Genomic DNA, 23568 nt, shown 5'->3' on the forward strand with positions numbered 1-23568 from the left:
AGTGAATAAATGTGCAGTTTTTAAAAAGCTAGTTATAGTAACTGTAAGCACAAACTACTGATTCTTGTAAAAACTCATCTGGTGCTCTCCATCCTCCACATCTGACCAGATTCACCAGTGTGGATGACCAGCACCTGACTCCCATCAGAAGCAAGAAGGAAGAGACAATAAACTGCCTGTGAAAAGTTGAGAGGTGTGTGTGTGTGTGTGTGTGTGTGTGTGGGGGGGTGGGAGGATGGACAGGGGGAGTGTTCTGCTCAGCATTTGAAGCCTGCAGTTTGTCAGCTTTGCTGTTTTATTTCAATGTCTCGGCTGCCACAGTTGGAACTGAATCATTCCTTCACCATGACATGTTGGTGTTACTCTGTCCCTCACATTGGGATAGGTATTGTACACATGCCACAGAAACCCCTGGCTCTGCTCCCATGTACATCAGGACTAGCAGTAAGGCACGGCTGTGAGCAGCAGTACTGTTGGCAATCAGCCAGTCCAATCACCAATCTGAAAAAAAACATTTATCAGGTTTGGGGGTGTCAATAATATTACAATCAACGGCACACAGGAGGAGCACTGCCATAGTCCATGGAGTGTCCATGGGATACCCCCACCACCAACTGCTGAACACCAGTCACTGGATGAGGTCTGAGGCCACTAGCCCCTGGTGCAAGGTAAGATGGTGAGATCCCCAACAGCCTGGGTAATCTCCATTCACACTTGGGTCAGCAATCTGTTCATTCTGCCTTCACACTTGGTGAGCGATCTCTTGGATCCTGTTGAGTATCTCCTCAGATTCCAGCTGATCAAGTGAGAGCAGCGACAATCCCAGCTGATCCTCCTACGGTGCAAACAGGAGAAAAAAGTTATTAAGCAAGGTGTAGTGATTGTCATTGAGTTAGTTCCTCATGTATCGACCCTACATCTTGGCAGCCCCATGCCCATGGGGGTTCTCTGGATCCTTCCAGGTGGGAGAATGGGAGAGGAGGGACAAGGGAAGAGAAATAGAAAGAGCAGATAGAGAAAAAAGTAAAAAGTAAAAGAGTGAGAAAATGAGAGCAGAAAAGAGAGATAGAAAAGGTGAGAAAAATAGTAAGCCAGTGAAATGATAAAAAAGTGATCAATGCAGAATAGTGTGAGAGACTTTGAGAGACAGACAGCGAGAGACAGCGAGAGAGCGAGAGACACAGAGAGAGCGAGAGAAAAGCAGTGCAAGACGGTGCAAGTGAGAGGCTGAGAAGCTGCCAGAGGGAGCCAGGGTGAGGGGGTGCAACAGTCAAGATACAGAGTGAGCCAGAGCACCAATGAGAGTGCAAATGTGGGATATAATGAGTGAGAGAGACCGCCAGTGAGAGCGAGCGACAGTGACTGGGTGACACAAGAACGCCAGTGAAGTTGGCGTTTAGAAGAATAAGGGATGACCTTATTGACACACAGGAGATCCTGAAGGAGCACGACAGGGTAGGTGTTGAGATGTTTTTATTAATGGGAGAGTCTCAAACGAGGAGACGTGGTTACAAGATAAGGAGCCAGTCATTTAAACAGAGGTGTATAGAAATTGCTTTTTGCAGAGGGTAGTGAATCTCTGGAATTCTCTGTCCCAGAGGGTGGTGAAGCCAGCTCATTGGTACTTAAGGTGGAGGTAGATAACTTTTTGAAGGGTTAGGGTTAGGGTCAACTGGTACAGAGGAGGAGTTGAGGCCTGAGATAGATCAGCCATGATCATATTGAACAGTGGGGCAGTCTTGAGGGGCCGAGTGGCCTATTCCTGCTCCTATTTTCTCAAGGTTCTTGTAAGTGCCAATAGACAGTGACAGTGGAAGACAGAGAGAGTGAGAGCCAGAGAGAGTGAGCCAGAGGAAGGTGGGGCAAGGGAAGGTGATTGAAAAGGTGAGGAACAGCACAACAGTCAAATATCAGGAGGAGGTGGTGAAATGCTGACCTGTCGGAAAGGCTGTGCCATCTGGCGCAGAAAATGCTTGGATATCTGTACGGCTTCATCCACAGTCAGGTTCAGGTTGCTGTCAGCGATGTGCTCCTGGATCCACCGAGGTAACTTCCCCCTTTTATCAGCCCGTGCGTAGCGCTGCCCAGAGAGAACAATTACTGAAAGCTAACTTGGTGCAACCAGTGAGGCATCTCTGTCCCACCAGCCATCCTCACAGTGCAGCTAGAGTCCGTCACATGCATACACAAGTATCATCCGGTCCACACCTCTGTCCAGGACACAGCCTCCACAATGTCCTGGGATTATGCATTACCTCTTTGGTCCCTAAGGGGACTGAATCTTTCCCTGGCTACCTTCTTGCTCCTGATATACATAGAATGTCTTGTGATTCTCTTTAATCTTACTTGTCAAGGATATTTCATAGTCACTTTTTGCCCTCATAATTCCTTTCTTAAACTCTCTCCCACACACTCTATATTCCTCAAGAGACTCCCTTGATCCCAGTTCATTGAATCATAGAATTGTTCAGCACAGAAACAGGCCACCTCGTCCATGCCGATCTGATGCAAATCTATGAAAATCCCATTTTCCTGCATTAGATCCACATCCCTCTACTTACTCCTTTCCTATCCAAGTACCTGTCCACATGCTTTCTCTATGTTGTAATTGTTTGAGCCTCCACCACCTCTTCTGACAGCTCGTTCCAGATATTCACCACCTTATTTGTTAAAAACTTGTCCCTTGGATCTACTTTAAATTTCTCTCCTCTCACTTTAATCCTGTGCCCTCTGGTTCTAGACTCCCCTGCCCTGGGAGAAAGATACTGACCATCTACCCCCATCTGTGACCCTCATAATTTTATAAACCTCTTTAAGGTCACCCCTTAGCCTCCTACACTCCAGTGAGAACAAACCCAGCCTATCCAATCTCTCCTTATAACTACAGCCCTCCATTCCATGCAACATCCTGGTAAATCTCTTCTGCATACTCTCTATTGCTACCACATCCTTTCTGTAGTGTGGTGACCATAACTGTACACAGTACTCCAAGTGTGGTCTAACCAATGTTTTGTACAGCTGCAACATGGCATCCCAACTCTTATTCTCAAATCCTCAGCCTACAGTATATAGGCAAGTATACTAAATGCCTTCTTCACTACCTATCTACCTGTGTATACACTTTCTGGAGCTATGGACTTACACCACAAGGTCTCTCTGTACATCGAAGATCCTAAGGTCCCACTCTATGTGTCCTGCCAGAATGTGACTTCCCAAAGTGCATTACCTTACATTTGTCTGGATTAAATTTCATCTGCCACCGCTCTGTCCAACTTTCCAGTTGTTTTATGTCCTGGTATATCCTTAGACAACTTTCTTCACTGTTTACGACACCACCAATTTTTGTGTTGTCTGCAAACTTACTATTCTACCATCTACATTAGTTTAATTAGTTCGGCACAACATCATGGGCCGAAGGGCCTCTTCCTGTGCTGTGCTGTTCTCTGTACATCCTCATCCAAGTAATTTAGATATTACAAACAACAAAGGCCCTAGTATCAATCCCTACAGTACCCCATTTGTTATGCACTTCCAGTCAGAAAAACACCTATCCACCAATATCCTTTACTTCCTATCACCTAGCCAATTTTGAATCCAAAATGCCTTGGATCTCTCGTGCTTTACCTTCTGGACCAGCATACCATACAGGACCTTGTCCAAAGCCTTACTAAATAAACCACGTTTACCGCTCTATCTTCATCAATTTTCTGAGTTGCCTATACGTGCTATATATTTCCTTTTCTTCCTGCTCAAAGCTTCAACAACCTTTGTTATCCAAGGTTCTTTAATTTTGCCATCTCTTACAGGAACATGCTGGCCTTGAACTCTTACTAACTCTATTTTAAAATATTCCCACGTCAGCTGTTGTTTTACCTGAAAGCATCCATTTTGCCAGGTCTGCTCCTAAGCTATTGAAATCAGCCTTTCCCCATTTCAAGACCTCAACTTAGGACCAACTACCTTGAAGACTATTGAATTATGGTCACTGTTAACAATGTGTTCCGCCACTGACACTTGCACCACCTGTCCAGTTTCTCTCTCCTCCTTCAGAATGTTCTGTACCCAGAGGGGCTCTAAGGAGGGGAGTGATTGATTGCTGAGTCATCTCCCAGCACAGTAGCAGCAGATAAATGGAAAACCACCACACTGGGGAACACACTGTCCAGACTTAGACACTGATTGCCATTCCTTCCATGTGGCTAAACTCTGGCTTAAAGGCACAGTGGCAGCACCTTCACCACATGGTTCATGATGTCTTCTCCAAGGATGGGCAGTAACTGCTGGTCATGCCAGCGAGTCCCATATCCCACTCACATACTGCAATAACCCAGCTGTGATTTACCCAGATACTCAGGTCATACATTACAGAAAATTAATCTCTTGGAGCTGAATTAACATATCTGAGAGTAACAGGTAATTGGGTATAATTCAAGTCAATCCTCAGTCACTGCTTCACACAAAGTCTATATTTACTTGGAAGTTTCAAATTACCTTGTCTGCAAAAATCATTAATCCATAATCAGTTTTTCCTCGAATGGCTCGTCCCACACATTGAGCTGCATGTCTCATTGCATCAAATGTCAGGAAATCGTTCTCGCGAATTTGGAACTGGTCCCGTGTATATTCTAACCGAGCCTGCACAATGGAAACACAACTTTAAGAAAAAGGAAGATAGAAAAGATATTTTTGATCTGATTTTGAAGAATAAGATTCCCTTTCAGGTTGTTAATAATTGGCTCTCTCATTGGCTTCTCTCAGAGATATCCTCTGCAGAAGCTCTCCCTCTCTGTAACCTTCTTTAGACCAACTCCCTAAGCTACCTCTGTAACAACCTCCAGTGAAGTAAAGACGGAACAATATGGTTTGGGCTGTGGCAGCAGCTGGACTTTGCTCAGCTTCTAACCTATGTAGTCTCTATCCTTAGCATGTTTGATGAGAGTGTAGAGAGAACTTTAGCCTGTATCTAATCCACGCTGTGCCTTTCCTGGAACTGTTTAATGTGACAAATAGAGGCAATTTTGCTCCATTTAATCGTGCTTAGTTGCTAATTAAAAAGCAAAGATTGCAGATGCTGGAAATCAGAAACAAAAACAGAAAATACTAGAGATCAGCAGGTCATATAGCATGTGTTGAGAGAAACATTTGTGGTGTTGCAGGATGATGACCCTTAACCAGAATTATAAAGTGAGAAAACAAGTGTGTTTTAAATTGTAGAAAGGGAAAGGGTGGAGGGAGAAAAAAAAGACTTTGTGTTAGGGCAGAGATCAAGTTGTCCCAGTTACACAAATGCTGCTGAAGTCATCTAAGAGAGGATGGTGAGTGCCTTGCTAAATCGTAGCTGATCTGTCTGAAGGAGTGTAAATAAAGGGAGATGTATTGGGCATTTGACACAGAGGCTAAAAATCTTAAATAAAAGAGAATTCTGGAAATACTCAGCAGGTCAGGCAGCATCGGTGGGGAGAAAAGTACTTGTAGTTACAGGTGAGTGACCTTGCGTGTGAGAACTAACAAGCTCTGACACAAACAGGAAATGCTATTTACCTGAAATTGTTAAATTCAATATTAAATCTGGAGAGCCTGGATGTAAGAGGAGGCACTGTTCCACCAGCTTACATTGAGCTTTGTTGGAACAGTGGAAGAGGCTAAATGCAGAGGAAGGACAGGAGTAGGATGGAGATTAAAATGACAGATGATTGGAAACTGAGGATCATCCTTGCAGACTGGGCACAAATGTTCTGCAAAACAGTGACTCAATCTGTGTTTGGTTTCTCCACTGCACAGGACGCTATAAGCTGCGCAAATACACTAAACAGAAGTGAAATGAATTGCTGCTCCATCTGAAAAAAGCATTTGGAACAGTGGATGGTGGGAAGAAAAGAGGTAGAAAGGAATGCTTAGTGTATCCTGTTGTTGATTCGAAAAGTGCCGTGAGAAAGGGAAAGAGAATCTGAACCCAGAAATCATTGAAGAGTGTGTTTTAAAACCAATCCCATACACATGCAGACATTGCGTACTGAAGACGTATCCACGTAAAATCGCCTACAGAACTGAACCTTAAAACTGCTGCCATGATACCATTATGGGGCAGCAGAATAATTTTATTTATTAAAGTTTTGATGAAATTTGTTCAATGTCAGGAACTTTCTGGCAATACAAACCTTAATTTGAGCTCACAGTGTCACAGCAAGCAGATTGGGTGCAGCCTGGGTTAGATATGGAGTAATGCTCCTCCTACACTGCTCCATCATACACCCCCAGGACACTGAAGCACCTTCCATGCCTCCAGCTCCTACATACAACAGATCATTTTCTGTAATTTCCACCACCTGCAATGAGGTTTTACCATCAGGCACATCTACCCCTCCCCTCCCCTCCCCTTTCAGCATTCCAAAGCAACTGAGTCCTCCATGATTCCCTGGTTTGCTGTTCCATGTCAATGACCACTCCCCCTCTCACGGCACTTCCCAACGTGATTTTACATGGATATATGTTCAGTACAGAATCCCAATCATGTCACAAAGATAGCGAACAGCTTGAACAATGGTGTACCCACCTTCAGGATCCTGCTCTGAGTGTACACATAGGGAACTCCGAACATAATGACAGCTCTCCCGTAGTGATGGACTGTCAGCAAACACATGGAATAAACATCAATGTCCATCAATAATGACAGAATCAGCACAATATCGAACACTTTCCCACAAGTAGCCCAACACCTTCTCCTCCTACCCAAACCCTCACCTCCCACTTCCCAAAGCCCCCTCCCACTGCCCAACAACCTCCCCCCCCACCCCCCCAAAACCCTGCCTCCCCCTGCCTTCTCCACATCCCTGAACCATGCCTCCCTGCACAGTCAACCCTACCCTTGTCCCTGGAACCCATCCTTCTCCACCCCAAAAACCTGACTCACCCAATCCCCATCTCCCCTGCCCCCACCGGGAATCTTACTCCTTTGCTCATCTGCAATGGGGTTGCAAATCAGAGAGTCTGTCTAAATGGATGGGGTGTGGTATTGTGAAGTCAGAGTTTGGGAGAATATTTTACGTCCCCTAGATTTATTCTGCCTGTGAGATGAGCAGTTACACCCAAGACCCATAAAAGGGCAAAGGTTTATTCTGGCACTGACCGAAGTCAATTCCCTCGGAGACCTTTCCTCTTGCGACAGACAGCAGGATGGCCCCTCGTCCATTCTCACATGCCTGAAATAGAAAAGAGGTTTCTGAACAACAGCAACCAACCTGCAGGACCCGCAGCACAAGGGGACCACAGGAATATATACAGGCAACAGTTGGACCTATCAATCACCACTTTGCCTGAAGCTGCTAAACCCTTGGTGAGGTGCAGGTAGATCCATCTTCATTATGACCCAGGTTGCAATTAGCCTATCTAACCATGAGGACATTGCAGCAGAGCCCAATCCTGTCCTCCTCAGGAATCTTGGGGTATACAGACACCTACCACAAATGGGGCATTAGGGAGCAGGTCAGTCCCTAATCTATATAAGTAGGGGAATGGTAGTGCAGTAGTTAAGTTACTGGACTGTAGAAAACAGCAAAAAACATTTAAAGAATCATTAGAAATATTCACTGCAGAATGTAAACGTGCCTGGTTATAGAGTAAAGAGAAGGTGATCATAGGAGGGAAGGTAAGGAGGGAAGTGGCATGAAGGCTAGGGAAGAATAAAAGGGTGTGGTAACACTTAGGTTACATTACTGCATTAACAGCCAGAATGCTGGATTATTTATTCAGAGACGAAGTTCAAATTCCACCAGGGCAGCTGGGGAATTTAATTTAAATTTAAATTCACCTAATTAAGTTATTATGCTTTCTTTTATAAAGTAATTTCGGCAATGATATGAAACTACTGGATTGTTGTGAATAAAAATCAATTTAGTTCATCAATGTTCTTCAAGTGAGGAAATCTATCAGCTATTCCTGGTCTGACCTACAGTTAAGTACGGATTGACTTATGTGACGGACTCATGCTTCCTCAGTTCAAAGGCAATAAGGCTTGGACAATAAGCTGGCACGGTCAACAGTGTACGCATCCCATAAACAAATCAACAGAAGAGACCAAATTAACTTGGCCAGATGAATTTGTCAGACTGTTGGAAGGACAGTGCTGAGGGAGTGCTGCACTGCAGAGCAGCAGTATTGAGGGAGTGCTGCACTGCAGAGCAGCAGTATTGAGGGAGTGCTGCACTGCAGAGCAGCAGTATTGAGGGAGTGCTGCACTGCAGAGCAGCAGTATTGAGGGAGTGCTGCACTGCAGAGCAGCAGTATTGAGGGAGTGCTGCACTGCAGAGCAGCAGTATTGAGGGAGTGCTGCACTGCAGAGCAGCAGTATTGAGGGAGTGCTGCACTGCAGAGCAGCAGTATTGAGGGAGTGCTGCACTGCAGAGCAGCAGTATTGAGGGAGTGCTGCACTGCAGAGCAGCAGTATTGAGGGAGTGCTGCACTGTCACTTAACACTCATTTACTTTTGAGTATAAAATAAGTCATGTTGCAGTTGTATAATACTTTGGTTAAGCCACATTTGTGCAGTTCTGGTCACTGCATTACAGGAAGGATGTGGAATCTCTGGAGAGGGTGCAGAAGAGGTTCACCAGGATGTTGCCTGGATCAGAGGGTATTAGCTATAAGGAGAGGTTAGACAGACTTAGATTGTTTTCTGTGAAGCATTGGAGGCCAAGGGTAGACCTGATAGAAGTTTATCAAATTATGAGAGGCATAGATACGGAAGATGGTCAGAATCTTTTTCCCAGAGTAGAAATATCAAATATTAGAGGGCATAGATTTAAGGTGAGGGGGGGGGGGGGGGGGGGACATTTTAAAGATTTAGGTCAGAAGTTTTTTGTTTACACGGAGAGTGATAGGTGCCTGAAACACATTGCCAAGGGTAGTGGTGGAAGCAGATACGATAGTGATATTTAAGAGGCATTTAGACAGACACATGAACAAGTAGGGAATGGAGGGATACAGGTTACGTCGGACGGATGGGAGTAATTTAATTTGGCATTATGATCAGCAGAGACATCGTGGGCAGAAGGGCCTGTTTCTGTGCTGTACTGTTCTATGCTGTGTCAGTGACACTGAGGGAACGGTGCACTGTCCATGAGATGGTACTTAGGGAGTGCTGCACTGTCAGAGAAGTGTTTAGGGAGTGCTTTAGGGAGGGACTATCTTTCTGCTAAGATTTGGACTGGATTAGGAATAAAAAACAATGACATAACTTGAGAAGGAATTGGGGTTATTTGTCAAGATCAATTTATCTCCCAACCACAGATCAATAGACAGATTAACCAGCCATTTATCATTGCTGTTTGTGTTAGGATCTCCCAACCACTGCTTTGAATGTTCTGCCTCCCCTCTCATCCCTCCAGCTCCATCTCACTCACCTCCTGGTATTTTTCGAGAGCTACGCTGGTCTCAGCGGCATCCTGTGTTTCAATGAAAATAAGTTTGTTTCGTTGAATGTTTTCCAGAATGCCCTATTGAGGAAAGGAGGGAGAAAAATGGATGTTATTGGCAAGAAAGTAGAAAGCACCCATGGTATCTGTGTTCAGGCATTTTGATTGGTTGAGAAAGCAAATAAGTTTACCCAGGTCTCTACATCCTTCACAATTCTCTTGTCTGATGAGGAAGGAGCTTCAGTGAGATTGGAGTGTTAGTGAGCATGGCAGTATAAGCAACACAGTAGCAATATCAGTCTGACATCCTAATTCACAAGTGATGTCAGCGCAGGTCAGGTTGGAGTCACTATGGTGCATCTGCGAGGCTGATTACTTCATGGATAGCAGATTTAAGGTGATGGTCCAACTGCAGTTTAAGAGCACAAAGGCAGGGAGGGAACGGGTGTCCACCAGGCGGATCAGAAGGGGCAGGCAAGGAGTCCACCTCGCTCACTAACAAATTTTCCCTTTCAGATATTGGCAAGGATTATGCTTTCTTGGGAGAGTGTAGACAACCAGGAAGGTGGCATGTTAAGTGACTCAGTTACACAAGAAGGGAAGAAGAAAGGTTAGAGAGCAGTAGGCAAGCTAATTTTGATTGCAAAGATTGATTGGGAGAGGCTGTTAGCAGGTAGAGGAATGCCTGGCAAGTGAGAGGTTTTTAAGAGGTGAGATAGGAAGAGTTCAGGACCAGCATATTCACTAGAGAGTGAAGGGCAAAGCTGGCAGGATAAGGAACCGTGGCTGATGTGAAATATTGAGGTCTGGCCAAGAAAAAGGAGGCACAAGTCAGGTATAGGCAGCTGGGATCAAGTGAGTCCCTTCAGTATAAGGAGTATGAGAGTACAGTCAAGGAGGAAATTAGGACGGCAAAAAAGTGGACATGAGATATCCCTGGCAAAATTGCACCACTCCTTCGCTCCAGGGAAAACAATGCCAGCCTATCCAGTATCTCCTTATAATTCAAGCCCTCCTGTCCTGAGGATAGGCTGGGCCTGTTTTCCCTGGAGGAGTAAAGGAGGCTGAGGTGTGACTTTATAGAGTTTTAAAAAATTATGAGAGCCACATATCGCATAGTCACAGTGTTTCCCAGGGTCAAGGAGTCTAGGACATAGGTTTAAGGTGAGAGGGGAAAGATTTAAAGGGGATCTGAGGGGCAACTTTTCCACATAGAGGGTGGTGGTATATGGAAGGAGCTGCCAGAGGAGGTGGAAGAGGCAGATACAATTACAGTATTTAAAGGACATTTAGACAGGTACATGAATAGGAAAAGTTTAAGGGGATATGGGCCTAATGCAGGCAAATGGGATTTGTGTAGATAAGAATCTTGGTTGGCATGGGTGAGTTGGAGAAGGGTTTGTTTCTGTACTGTATAACTCTTTGAATCTCTATCAATCTAGGACCCGGACCAACATCCTCAGGGAAGTGCTTGTAATGCTTTTGGGGAAGGCTTAAACTAGCTTGTCAGGGAGATGGAAATCTGGGAGAAGAGTCAGCAGGGAGAGAAACAACGCTGTAAAGTGGAATTTAGAAATGTAATGAGCAAAATAAACAGGCAGCACAAGCAAAGTCAAATAGCAAATAGAGTCAGAATATGGAGAAAAGGCACAGTATCTAAATGCACACTGCATTTGTAACAGGGTGACTGAATTAATGGCAGTCATACATAGATATGACTTAATTGTTATTACAAAAATGTGGCTGCAGAGTGACCAAAGCTGTGAACTAAATATTCCAGGGTATTTGATATTCAGGAAGGATAGGCAAAAAGGATAAGGAGGTGGTGCAGTGCTGTTAATAATGGATGACATTACTACAACAATTAAACTTGGCAGATTGTGGTATAGACTTGGAATTGGTTTGGGTGGAGCTAAGCAGCAGCAGTGGTCAGAAAACATTGGTGGGATTTGTTTACTGGGATCTGAATAGAAGTAGTGACACAGACCATGGTATAATTGAGGAAATTAGAGGGACACGGAACAGGGATAGTACAGTAATCATGGAGGACACGGACTGAGCAAATCAAGTACTTACTAAATAAGAGTATAATTTTCTGAAATGTATACAGGATGGATTTCTAGATTAGTATTTTGATTTAAATCTTATACCGTGCAGTGAGGAAAGGTTGTTGTAAAGGAGCCCCAAGGATAGGGTGACTGGATTATGACAAATTTTGTCATTAATTATGAAGTAATGTAGTTGAATTCTCAACTGGAATTTTCAAAATACACAAAGGAAATTTTGAAGATATGATGGGCAGTTTGGATGGAAACTGACTAAAGGGTATGACAACAGAAAGGCAATGGCTAGCATTTAAATATCACCTGATTTGCAACAGGTATGCATTCTTTTAAGGCACAAGGACAGAACAGGTAAAGTGGACTAACCATAGGACACAGGAGAAATTTGTGACAGGTGATTGTGTGCGGGAGGAGAACACTGGGGTGTGAGTTACCTGAAATTGGAAAATTCAATGTTCATACCATTGGGTTATAAACCAGCTGAGCAGTATATGAGACGTTCTTCTTTCAGTTTGCCTTTAGCCTCACTGTAGCAGTGGAGAAGGCTGCGGAGAGACAGGTTGGTGTGGAAATTTCCTCTGATTGAGAAATCTGTAACTTGGGGTCAATCTCAAAGTAAGGGGCAAGCAAATATGAGAAATTTCTTCACTCAGAGGGTGTCGAATCTGTGGAATTCTCTACCTTGTATTGCTAAGGAAATTCAGTCATTGATTGCATTGAAAACTGAGATAAAAAGATTTCTGAATATTAGATGAATTGAGGGGCACAGAAATAGGGAACAGAACCCATGATTATGTTGAATCGTAGGGCAGCCTCACACAGCAGAATGGACTACTAGTGTTCCTCGTTACAGGAAGTCCCCGGGTTACGAACGCCCGACTTATGAACGCCCATACTTACGAACGGTGGGAAGGCGACGCGGAATTGGGTGCAGAACGGTTTGCCTATCAGTGTTGACTTTTTCCAGGTGATGGAGGTGGCGAACGGCTGGATTGTGGATTCCATGTGTTACAGTCTGTACCGCTATTTCAGGGCAGGGATGTTTGAGGAGTTCCGAATGATGAGGGACGCCATGAGTGGTCACCAGCCCCCTCTCCCGCCCACCACATCTCTCTCTCTATCTCTATCTATCCAGTACTCGCTCTCCCCTGACAGGTCGTCCTGGGGTAATGACCGAGGTCCATTTCTACAGATTTTTTTTTGTCTGTCAGTCGGAAAATACACAAAATTCACTCGATGTGGTAACTGTACCTCCACAGTAGTGTACTGTAATGAATGACACCAAACACACATAAGACTGATGACAGTCTTCACCTGTCCTGGCGATAACAGGTTATGCTGTATTTTAGACTGCTTCACATTATGTGTGAAATTATAATGAAACTAGAATCAAAATTCCATTTGGATCTTAATATATAGCAATAAATAACTGAAGCTTGTAGTGATTTAGGACTAATTGACGCTAGGTGTGAACTACGTAACTGTTCTGACTTAAATTCACCTTATGAACCCTCAAAAACGGAACTTGTTCGTAATCCGGGGACTTCCTGTATTATGTTTTTTGGAAATTCCATCCTTCCAAAGAAGCAGATTCTCACTGTGGTCTGATCCACAGCCCCTAGATCTTTGGAGAAGACAGTAAAACATCTACGGGCTGTCAGGAACAGAATCCGAAACCGTCCAGGGGAAGACGTGGATAGACAAGGGCAAATATGAAAAGCACAGGCAGAGAAATGGACGTGCACACCATTTTGTCAGGATCACCTGTTGATGCCAGGAGCATGAACTCTGGCTAATTCTCTCGTACTGCCAAACACAGACAAACAAGGCTCATCTTGGCACAACTGAGTAAATTCAGCTAATTCAGGGATTGTGATGGATATTTGCCTAACCTAAGGGTGCACAGAAGTGCTCAGTTGCTCAATGAACCACAGCAACCCCAAGTTATTCTGAAGGGGCATTAAAGTCTCCCTCACCAGTGATGTAGCCAGTTCTAGCCCAAAGTCCAGTTGTCATACAAGCTGAGTGAGACTGAAGGGGAAAGCAGCAATCCTTTACCTGCTCATACCAGGAAGCCACAATGTTCTCCATGTAATGGTAACTGGTGAAGAACGATACAATTCCATCTGGGACAATGGCTGACATCTCCAGCAGCAGGTTACCGTAGTTACGGATTACAGCTGGAGTTGGGAAAGAAAGCAACGTTAGCTTCAAACAATTGGATTGACTGAGGAGCCCAGGTGTATGATGAAAAGCATGGTGCAGCAACTGGTTCCCAGCTCTGGGCCGAGAAGCTTTCGAGGCTGCACAACTTCATGTGAAGGTCCTAAAATCATAGGGTTCCAGAAATTAAAGGCATAAATGGAGTGCCATCCAGTCGAAACATGCTTCCCAGCATTCTGTAACCTTATCATTCAGAATATGGCTAGAAACTGTGAAATGCATTCCAATTATGATACTGAGAGTATGCAGGGTGACTCAAAGGGGCTGAACAGTCTTTCCCCATTCCAATAACTGGTGATTTGACAATAGATAAAGCTCAGAGAGACAGTGAAGGGGAAGGAAATGAAAAGTCAGCTGAATGCAAAGCAAACAATCAATCCTCTGATTTCCAGCACAGTTTAACTGTCCAGATATTGAGGGAGGGTGAAGACCGAGGAAGAAGTATGCAAGAAGTGATCCTCTCCGGGACAAGTTATTCTCTGTCCAGCTATTCCACAGGAATGACAACTTAAATGGAACGGGTAATTACTCTCAGATGTATGCACCAAACAGACAAAAGGGCAGCCACTAATTTTTCAGGTACTGGTCTCCCAACTGTAAGCACCAATGACAAACTACATTTATTAACTGACAGATCACCGATTACTCACCAATCTCCTCCCTGGTTTCAAACTTTGAGCTTATTGTCACCTGATCATTGCCTCGACCCACAATCTGGAAAAGTAACACAAACAAACGATCAGAAATCTTTTAAACTGGGAGACAGTTCTACAGGAGCCAGAACACACACTGGACCAATGGAGGAGGAGCCTAGACGCCTGAGCAGGTTTATTTGTCATGATGCACCAGGTATCCTACACATTTTCTAATGTACAAGGATAGCCAGATAAGAGGACACGGGTCAGGTTGTGAAGGGCAAATAGCAGAAACTTTTTTTTACATTAGGCAAATTGGGTTAGGGTAGGGCCAGGCAAGACCCAGAGACAGAGTGGCCTGGACACCGGATTTAATGACACCGGAGTAAACAGCCAGATGAGATGGTCAGAGAGGTGTCCAGAAGAACGGGCTTCACTGAGTCACAAGTTAGGACAACCAACCCAGTTGGCAGTGCATACTGGGGACTGCTGCAGCACACTGACAGAAAAGACCAGTAGACATTCATTTCCTCAACACCTTCCACATTCCTTTCAAAATGCCCCAAAGCACTTTACAGGAAACTTATTTGTACATAGCAAGATCCCACAAACAGCAAAAGTGACCAAACAATCTGTTTCAGATTCATTTGAGGAATAAACATAGGCCTCAGGACAGCAGGCAGAATGCCTCTACCCTTCTTCAGTGGGATCTATGAAGTCCAGCTGAGAGAGCAGAAGGTTTAACCACATCCAAAAAAAATAGCAGCCTTCTGCCGAAATTCCAAGTTCCAGCTAAGACACAAAATCAGATGGAAGCATCAATGCCCACACACTGGTTGGGGTGGTACTGAGCCACATAGCTCAAGAGGATCACATGGAACATCTGGAATGTGATGACACCTTCCTGTCCTGTGGACCCAGTCCTAGGTCTCTACTACACACTGAATGAAATACTCAGGGCTAAGCTAGCATTTTTAGCATTGGCTACAACCATAAGTTTGCTTCAGGTGTCAACTGACTTGGGAGTTCAGGAATTTGCTCTATAGAAGTCAGAGCTTAAAACAGGATTTTGACATGTAAACTGTCTGGGAAATGGTGAGATAACAAAATATAATGTAATAGTTGGCAGGAAAAGTGTGACAAAGGCTTGTAAAAATTGTGGGAGGAAATTTGTCCAGAGTTCATAATCAGAGCAACCAGTTCAACTAAGTCTTCACAATACTCCAATTTAACCACACTTACCATGGGGCAGAGGCAGGTTCTTGCCAGGGTCATTGTAAATGTCGCCAGAATAACCGGCCGGAAATCCAGGATTTTTGGATACATGTCCAGAGGGGACAAGGTCTGGCAAAGACACAGCATAAAAACATACAGCATTACTGCAGGCAAAATATCACACAGAATGGAGGAAAAATCTTAGGGAGGTGGGATCTTAGTCATTTGATGGTAAGAAGTGTGGCAACAAATAAAGTGATTCTGGGAATGATAGAGCAGCTGAAAGATTGGGGTTGGCTTCTCATGTGTGACTGACAGATGAACTAATCCAGAGCAGGAGGGTGGGATGTGACAGGAAGCTGCACTACAGAGAGATCTGAAAAGACCATAAGGCATAGGAACAGAATTAGGCCATTTGGCCCATCAAGTCTGCTCCACCATTCACTCATGGCTGATTTTTTTTCAACCCCATTCTCCTGCCTTCTCCCCGTAACCCTTAACCCCCTTACCAATCAAGAACCTATCAATTTCCGCCTTAAATACACCCAATGACTTGGCCTCCACAGCCCTCTCTGGCAACAAATTCCAGATTCACCACTCTCTGGTTGAAGAAGTTCCTCCTCGTCTCAGTTTTAAAGGGACATCCCTTTATTCTGAGGCTATGCCCTTGGATCCTAGACTTTTCTACTAATGGAAACATCCTCTCCACATCCGCTCTATCCAGGCCTTTCAGTGTTTTGTAGGTTGGGGATGAAGATCTGAGGTAATGCACTGGGGATATGGACCCCAATCACAGGGAGTTGCATGCAATGTGGGCACCAAAGGTTCAGTAACTTGCGTCTTACTGGTAGATTTGTTAGAGTCATAGAGCAATACAACACGGATACAGGCCCTTCGGCTCCAGTCCATGCTGACCACGGTATTCACCTACCTAGTCCCAATTTCCTGTGTTCGGCCCATAACCCTCCATGTACCTATTCAAGTGCTTCTTAAATGATACTATTGTACCTGCCTCAATCACTTCCTCTGGCAGCTCGTTCCATATACTCACCACCCACTGCATGAAAAAATTGCCCCTCAAGCCCCTTTTAAATCTTTCCCTTCTTACCCTAAATCTATGCCCCCTAGTTTTGGACTCCCCTACCCTGGGGAAAAGACTGTTACCATCCACCTTATCTATGCCCCTCACGATTTTATAAACCTCTATAAGATCACCCCTTGTTCTCTTACGCTCCAACGAATAAAGACCTAGACTGGCCAACCTCTATAACTCAGGCCCTCTAGTCCTGGCAACATCATCATAGATCTTTTCTGCATTCTTCCCAGTTTAACCACATCTTTCCTACCACAAGGTGACCAAGATTGTACACAGTACTCCAAGTGTGGCCTCACCAATGACTTATGCAACTGCAACATAATGTCGCGACTCCTCCACTCAATACCCTGATGGCCAGCATGCTAAACACCTTTTTCACCACCATATCTGCCTGTGATGCTGCTTTCAACAAACTATGCACTTGGACTCCGAGGTCCCTCTATTCCATTACATTTCCTAGTGCCCAACCATTCATAGTACAAGTCCTATGCTGGTTTGACTTTCCAAAATAGATTACCTCACACTTATCTGTATTGAAATCCACTTCCCTAACTCGGTCCACTTCTCTAACTGATCAAGATCCCCCTGTAATCTACGATAACCTTCTTCACTATCAACAACATCTCCTGATTTTGTGTCATCCGTAAACTCACTGATCAAGCCTTGTGCATTTGCATCCAAATCATTTATATAAATAACGAATAACACCGACCCCTGAAGCACACTACTAGTCACCAGCCCCCATTCTGAGAAACAACCTTCAACCACCACCCTCTGCTTCCTATCTCCGAGCCAATTTTGAATCCACCTAACTAGCTCTCCCTGGATTCGTGGGACCTAACCTTCCAGACCAGCCTACCATGCGGGACCTTGTCAAAGGCCTTGCTAAAGTCCAAATAGACAAAACCTACTGCCCTACCCTCATCAACCTTTTTGGTTACTTCTTCAAATAACTCTAAAAGGCTCGTGAAGCATGACTTTCCACGCACAAAGCCAACCTGACTCCTCCTAATCAGACTCCGTCTATCCAAATTTTTGGTAGATCTTATCCTTCAGAATTCCCTCCAATAACTTCCCACTACTGATGTCACGCTGACCGGCCTCCCTAGCTTGTCCTTGCTACCTTTCTTAACCAGAACAGAAAATGTTTTCTCTCATTACTTAAGAGAGATGCTAGTGGGGCAGATGCAAGGGAGTGAGAGGACAAAGACACATAAGGCTGAATGGCTTGTTTCTGTGCTTTGTTACTTAAAACACCCAGCAGCATTATTATAGATCTTTCCTGTCCAACCCAAGTACATTGTGACCTGCATATATCAGTACAGTATTGGCAGGAGTGACAGCAGTGGGGGACACAGAGTTAACACCACAGGAAATTCATCACACAGCACTGAAGCTGAGCACAGTTTACTCTGACAAACTTTATACACTAAGCAATCTTAATGAAAGAATAGCACATAGTAGAAATGTAAACTGGTTTTTAGATTCTTTCAAATCACACAAACAAAACTACATTTTGATTATATAAATAAATTGTGAAACTCACCCCTGAGGTGATGATCACTGATTGAAATCGTTCAAAGACTGGCTTAATGGCAATGGATGGGTCCATGCAGCTTAGGAAAAGATTTCAAAAGCAGAGTCTTAAGGAGGTTTATTTCAGATAAAATGCAAGTTTATTTGTAGTTTTCTGGACAGTATTACTTCTCATTCGACAGATCACACAACTACTCCAGGCAGATTAATGCACTGTTTTACATGATGTAATGGTCGTAAAATCAGATCAGTCCCCCAAGTTGTGGAATGGGAGATACTCACATATTCATCTATTTATTAATTTATTTATATTTTGGGATGTGAATGTCACTGGCAAAGCCAGCATTTATTACCATCACTAACTGCCCTTGAGAAGGTGGTGGTGAGATAGCTTTTCACTGTCATCCTTTTGATGAAGGTATGCCCACAATGCTATCTAAAAATGTAATGAAATATTTATATTCAAAATATCATTCAACTCTTATAGCAGGTGAAATCCTATTCCATAATATTTTGTGTAATGATTTTAAAGCATCCATTTACAGTTGAAAATACTTATCTGAGCATTTACAATAGAAAATCCTTTATGTGAACAATTGCTTACAACTAGATAGTTGCAGATAGTTAGTCAATAGATAGCTCCAAATGTCAACTCTCTATGTTTAAACATAAAAGATCCTAGCCCTTTGGGACTTACAGCACAAAAGTGAGGCAGTTATGATGAATCTTTATATAACACTGACTCAGCCACAAATGGAGGATAGCAACCAATTCTGTTTATCACAGTTTTAGATGTAACAGCCTTGGTGTGGGTGTAGAGGAGATTGACTGGAATGTTTTGAGTTTTGGGTACGTGAAGCTGCAGAAGCTGAGATTGATCTCTTTAAAGTAAAGCAAAACTGGGAGAAGTTATATATAGGTGTTCAAAATAATGAGGTTTCGAGACAGAGAGGAATGATCCATTAATGGAAGGTCACAAGAGGACACACATTGATGGTGACTGGAAAAGAATGACATGAGGATAATTATTTACACAGCAAGTCATTAGGGTGGCATGGTGGTGCAACAGATAGTGCCACTGCCTCACAGTTCCAGCGACCTGGGTTCAATCCTGACCTCAGCTGCTGCCTGCATTTCATTGCACATTCTCCCTGCAACTGCACAGTGCTCCTGTTTCCTTCTGCATCCCAAAGATGCACTGGCAGATTAATTGTCCATTGTAAATTACTCCTTGGTGTAATAAAGTCATAAAAGGATAAAAAAAAGTTGATGGCAGTTTAAGTAAGACAAGGAGAGGGATAGAAGAACAGGTAGGATTGCTCTGCTACAATGGCCACTTTCTGTGTCCTAATGTGAGCAAGCATCAGGAATGCATTGCCTGACAGGATGGTAAACACAGATTAAATGTCGGTTTCAAAACAGAACTGGATCTGTATGGGAAAGAAGAAACCTTGGGCCTGGTGATGTGGTGGTTAAGCAACTGAAAAAGCATTCAGAAGCCTGGAAGTACAAATCCCACCATTGTAGCTGAAGAATTTATGTTCAAGCAATTAAATAAATACAGATCAGCAACGGTCACAATGAAGCTCCCAGATTACTGTAAAACCCATTTGGTTCGCTAATGTACAGGAAATCTGTAGTTGTTTCCCCAATCTGGCATATTGTATCTCCAGAGCCACAGGCGTAGTTGACTCCTAACTGCCGTTTGTAATGGCCTGACAACTAGGGGTGGGTAACAGTTTTTGTCAGTGACATTCACATCCGAAAATACCTGAATAAACCTTCAACATCATCACCATGTAACAGAGCCTAAATTTCCACAGATGATCAGTGTAATGTTTGCAGACTCAGGCCTACCTGAAGTGAAGGATTGGATTAATAACAGTTGGAGTTCTGTCATCAAAAGGTTCCATGATGATGGTAAAACCTTGGGCAATAAATAGAAACAATGTGAAACCACCACGATTCATCAAGAGTGAACTGCATGGGCTGCTCCACCTCATCACCTCTCAGGTTTATTGACACCCTTTGTAAATTAGGAATTGATTGAATTCTATTCCAGCCTCCTGGTTTATAGAGAGCTGGACAAAGGAGATTCTGATGGCTTTGTAATTTCAGATGAACAGTCATTTCCCTCCATCTGACATTTGTCAGGATTGAAACATCAATACAAAAACTGGATGGCCAAAGATAACAGCTCTAATTGCCAGAAGCTGTGGGCCAACAACCCCAGTTGGACCTCTTTAATGCTGCATGTGTGAACCATGCATGCAAACACACACTTTTCCAGAGGTATCACTGCACAGCCTCCAGAGGGAGAGCTACAGTCCAGGATTCCTGAGGAAAATTCATTTCCTGCTGTGATTCCAGCAGCTCCCTGTTGTTTAAATCACAAGGCCACCTGGATTTCTAACAAAGTGCCACTACCTTTGGTGTAGGTGCTGACCAACGTAGCAAAGTTAGATACGAGTGTGATGGGTGAAAAGTCGGTGAGATCTGCAATTTCCAGTGTCCGCAGCAGTGATCGTAACCTCTCTGCACAGAACCTGAAAGCAAGAGAAAGAGAGGATGGAACATCAAAAAAGCAGCAAAGCCACAGTAATCTGATGAGGCTGACACAAGACTCACAGAGCAGATTCCCAAATCTAAAGCAGGGACCATAGCCTTTCAGAACAAAGATGAGAAGAAATTTCTCCCCCTGCGGATAGTGAATTTTTCGAATTCTCCACTCAGTAAGGCCATGGGAGTCAGTCTTTCAGAAAAAGAAAAAATTCAAGAACTTTCTTTGAACTTTCAAGAAAAAGATAGATTTTTATGAATATTAAGAGAAACAAGGGACATGGGGTTAGTGCAAGAAAATGGCTGAGGTAAAAGATCAGCCATAATGTTATTGAATGGAGAGGAGGTATGTGGGGCCGAACACCTGCTTCTGCTCCAACTTCTTATGTTATTATGTTTAGCCTCTGAAAATGAGCGAGACCTGGCAGTGAACCTCATCATCAGAGACATCACAACTCTCTCCAGTTCACCAGGATCTCAAGCTGATTTTTCCCTTCCTGAACACCCAGGCTCAAATTTTGATTTATGAAGGTAAGATGATCCTAATGAGATGGGATTGCAGGCTCCCAATGCATCAAGATATGATTTCTAAATGTAGTGCACTGACTGACGTGTTCTAATGATCCATTGTCTACAAACATATAGTAGACAAGTCTCAAGATGATGGTGAAACTATTGGATGATTGTAAAAACCAACTGGCTCAACAAAGACCTTGAGGGAAGGAAATTTTCTATCCTTGCCATCTGACCTACATGTAGCTGAGAGCAATGTGATCAGCTGTTAACTGAACTCTGAAATGGCTGAACAAGCCACTCAACCAACATCCCACTTTCTCCAGAAATATCAGAACGCTTCTTCTGGACTACAGTGACTAAAAAAGCAGTGCTCACCCACTTCCTTTAGCAATTAGTGACGACTGGTCTTGTTTGCAGTGCTCACACCCTGTGTTAAAGCCATTAATCCCCAGGTTCATCTGAATGACTGGGTCTTTGTTGTACCTGATGGCAGTCAGCTGGGGAGCAGAGCTGGACAGCACAGGGGGAGAAGGGGAGAATGGGGTCTGGTTATTCTGCGATTCCTGTACCTGAGGGGTTTCCGTTCGATGCAGACTTTATCAAAGACATCCTTCAAGAATGAGGGAGGATTCTCAGCCACCACATGCTGTACCCGCAGGCGGGACTTTAGATACTCCAAAAACCGCTTCATAAACCCAACAAAATGCTCGGCAGTGCGGATACTACCCGGAACAGACTCTAGAATCAAAAAAATGGAAACAATTAAGCACATCCTCCTTGATATCAATTAAGCACATCCTCCTTGATATCAATGCTCGTGCTTTCAGCAAAGAAAGCCACAGCGGGGTGGGGCAGGTAAAACTCAAAACACCGAGGGGAGGAGCTACAGCCCTGGAGGGCAGTATGGGAGGGAAGGGAGAATGAGAAGGCACGTGGAGAGTGGGAGAAGGGCAAGGAGAAGGGGGCAAGGCTAGTGAGGGAAGGGGAGAGGGGATGGAGGGTGGGTAGAGAAGACGCTGAGATCCTGTAGTGGTGGGGTTGAGGTTCCGGCCTACAGGGAACCACGTCAACAAGGGGAGGGGGGGTGTGAACCAGTAATGGAAACAGAAGATTGCAGCATCAGAACAGAAGAAGTAGAAGCAGATGTCACCCATTTGGCCCCTCAGGCCCCCTCCATTCAACAAGATCTAGGGTGATCTTCAGCACCGCTTTTTGGCTGACCTCATATCCTTCAATCCCTGAATATCTAAAAACCTATCATAGAACACAGAACAGTACAGCACTGGACAGGCTATTCAGCCCACGTTGTGCCAATCTTGATGACAATTTATACTAAATGTCCTCCTCCTGTATCATCCATATTCCTCCATTCCATATTCATGTGTCTATCCAAATGCCTCCTAAACTCCACCAAACTGCCTTCTTCCACTATTGCCTTGGTAACCCATTCCAGGCACCTACAATTCTCTGTGTAAAAAACTTGCCCCTCACATCGCCTTTAAACTTCTCCCCTCTAACTTTAAAAGCATGTCCTCTGGTGTTTGACATTTCTACCCTGGGGAAAAGATTCTGACTGTCTACCACATCTATGTCTCTCATAATTTTAAAACCCTCTATTAGGTCTCCTCTCAGCCTCTGATGCTCTAGGGAGAACAACCCAAGTTTGTCCAACCTCTCCTTATAGCTCATATCCTCTAATCCAGGCAGCATCCTGGTGAACCTCTTCTGCACCCTCTCCAGTCTCCATATCCTTCCTATAATGGAGTGAACAGAATTGCACACAATACTCTAAATGCACTCTGATTAAGATTTTATACAGCTGCAGGATGACTTCCTTACTCTTATACTCAACACCCCTACCAATGAAGGCAAGCATGTCTTACGCATTCTTTACCACCTTATCCACTTGCTTAGCCACTTTCAGTGAACTATGAACCTGGACCTCAAGATCCCTCTGTATCTCATTAAGGGGCCTACCATTAACTGTATACCTTCTCCTACCAATCTCTATCCTGAATATACTCAATGACGGAACCTCCATAGCCTCCAGGGTAAAGAATTTCAAAGGTGAAGAAATTTCTTCTCATCTGTTCGGAGTAGCCAACCCCTTACCTTGAGATAGATGTCCCTGGATGTAGACACCACAGCAAAGTAACCCCCAAGCTCTCTACCCAGCAAAGGTCTGTAAACATGTTGTGTGCTTCAATTAGGTTGTTGCTGATTCTTCTAAATTCAAGAGAGTACAGGCCTAGTCTTTTTAATTTCTCTTCGAAGGATAAATCCATCACTCTAGGAATCATTCTGCAATCCCACAA

The 23568-nt window shown here is 44.0% G+C and overlaps 1 protein-coding gene across 3 annotated transcripts in view; it reads right to left on the reverse strand.

Annotated features, from left to right (window-relative positions):
- Nucleotides 1-502: 502 nt before the first annotated feature.
- Nucleotides 503-23568, reverse strand: part of ercc2 (excision repair cross-complementation group 2) — a 47701-nt gene continuing 24635 nt past the window's right edge. For all 3 annotated transcript variants that reach the window (XM_052044012.1, XM_052044011.1, XM_052044013.1), the window contains exons 11-23: nt 21823-21991; nt 20606-20724; nt 20036-20105; nt 18189-18258; nt 15574-15675; nt 14347-14410; nt 13532-13653; nt 9399-9491; nt 7127-7199; nt 6554-6624; nt 4492-4635; nt 1937-2080; nt 503-835 (exon numbers count right to left, since the gene is read on the reverse strand). In XM_052044012.1, the coding sequence (XP_051899972.1) occupies nt 743-835; nt 1937-2080; nt 4492-4635; nt 6554-6624; nt 7127-7199; nt 9399-9491; nt 13532-13653; nt 14347-14410; nt 15574-15675; nt 18189-18258; nt 20036-20105; nt 20606-20724; nt 21823-21991 (1334 nt within the window). In that variant the 3' untranslated portion in view covers nt 503-742. The remainder of the gene's footprint in view (nt 836-1936; nt 2081-4491; nt 4636-6553; nt 6625-7126; nt 7200-9398; nt 9492-13531; nt 13654-14346; nt 14411-15573; nt 15676-18188; nt 18259-20035; nt 20106-20605; nt 20725-21822; nt 21992-23568) is intronic.

This window comes from Pristis pectinata, chromosome 35 (assembly GCF_009764475.1).
Source record: "Pristis pectinata isolate sPriPec2 chromosome 35, sPriPec2.1.pri, whole genome shotgun sequence".
NCBI lineage: Eukaryota > Metazoa > Chordata > Chondrichthyes > Rhinopristiformes > Pristidae > Pristis > Pristis pectinata.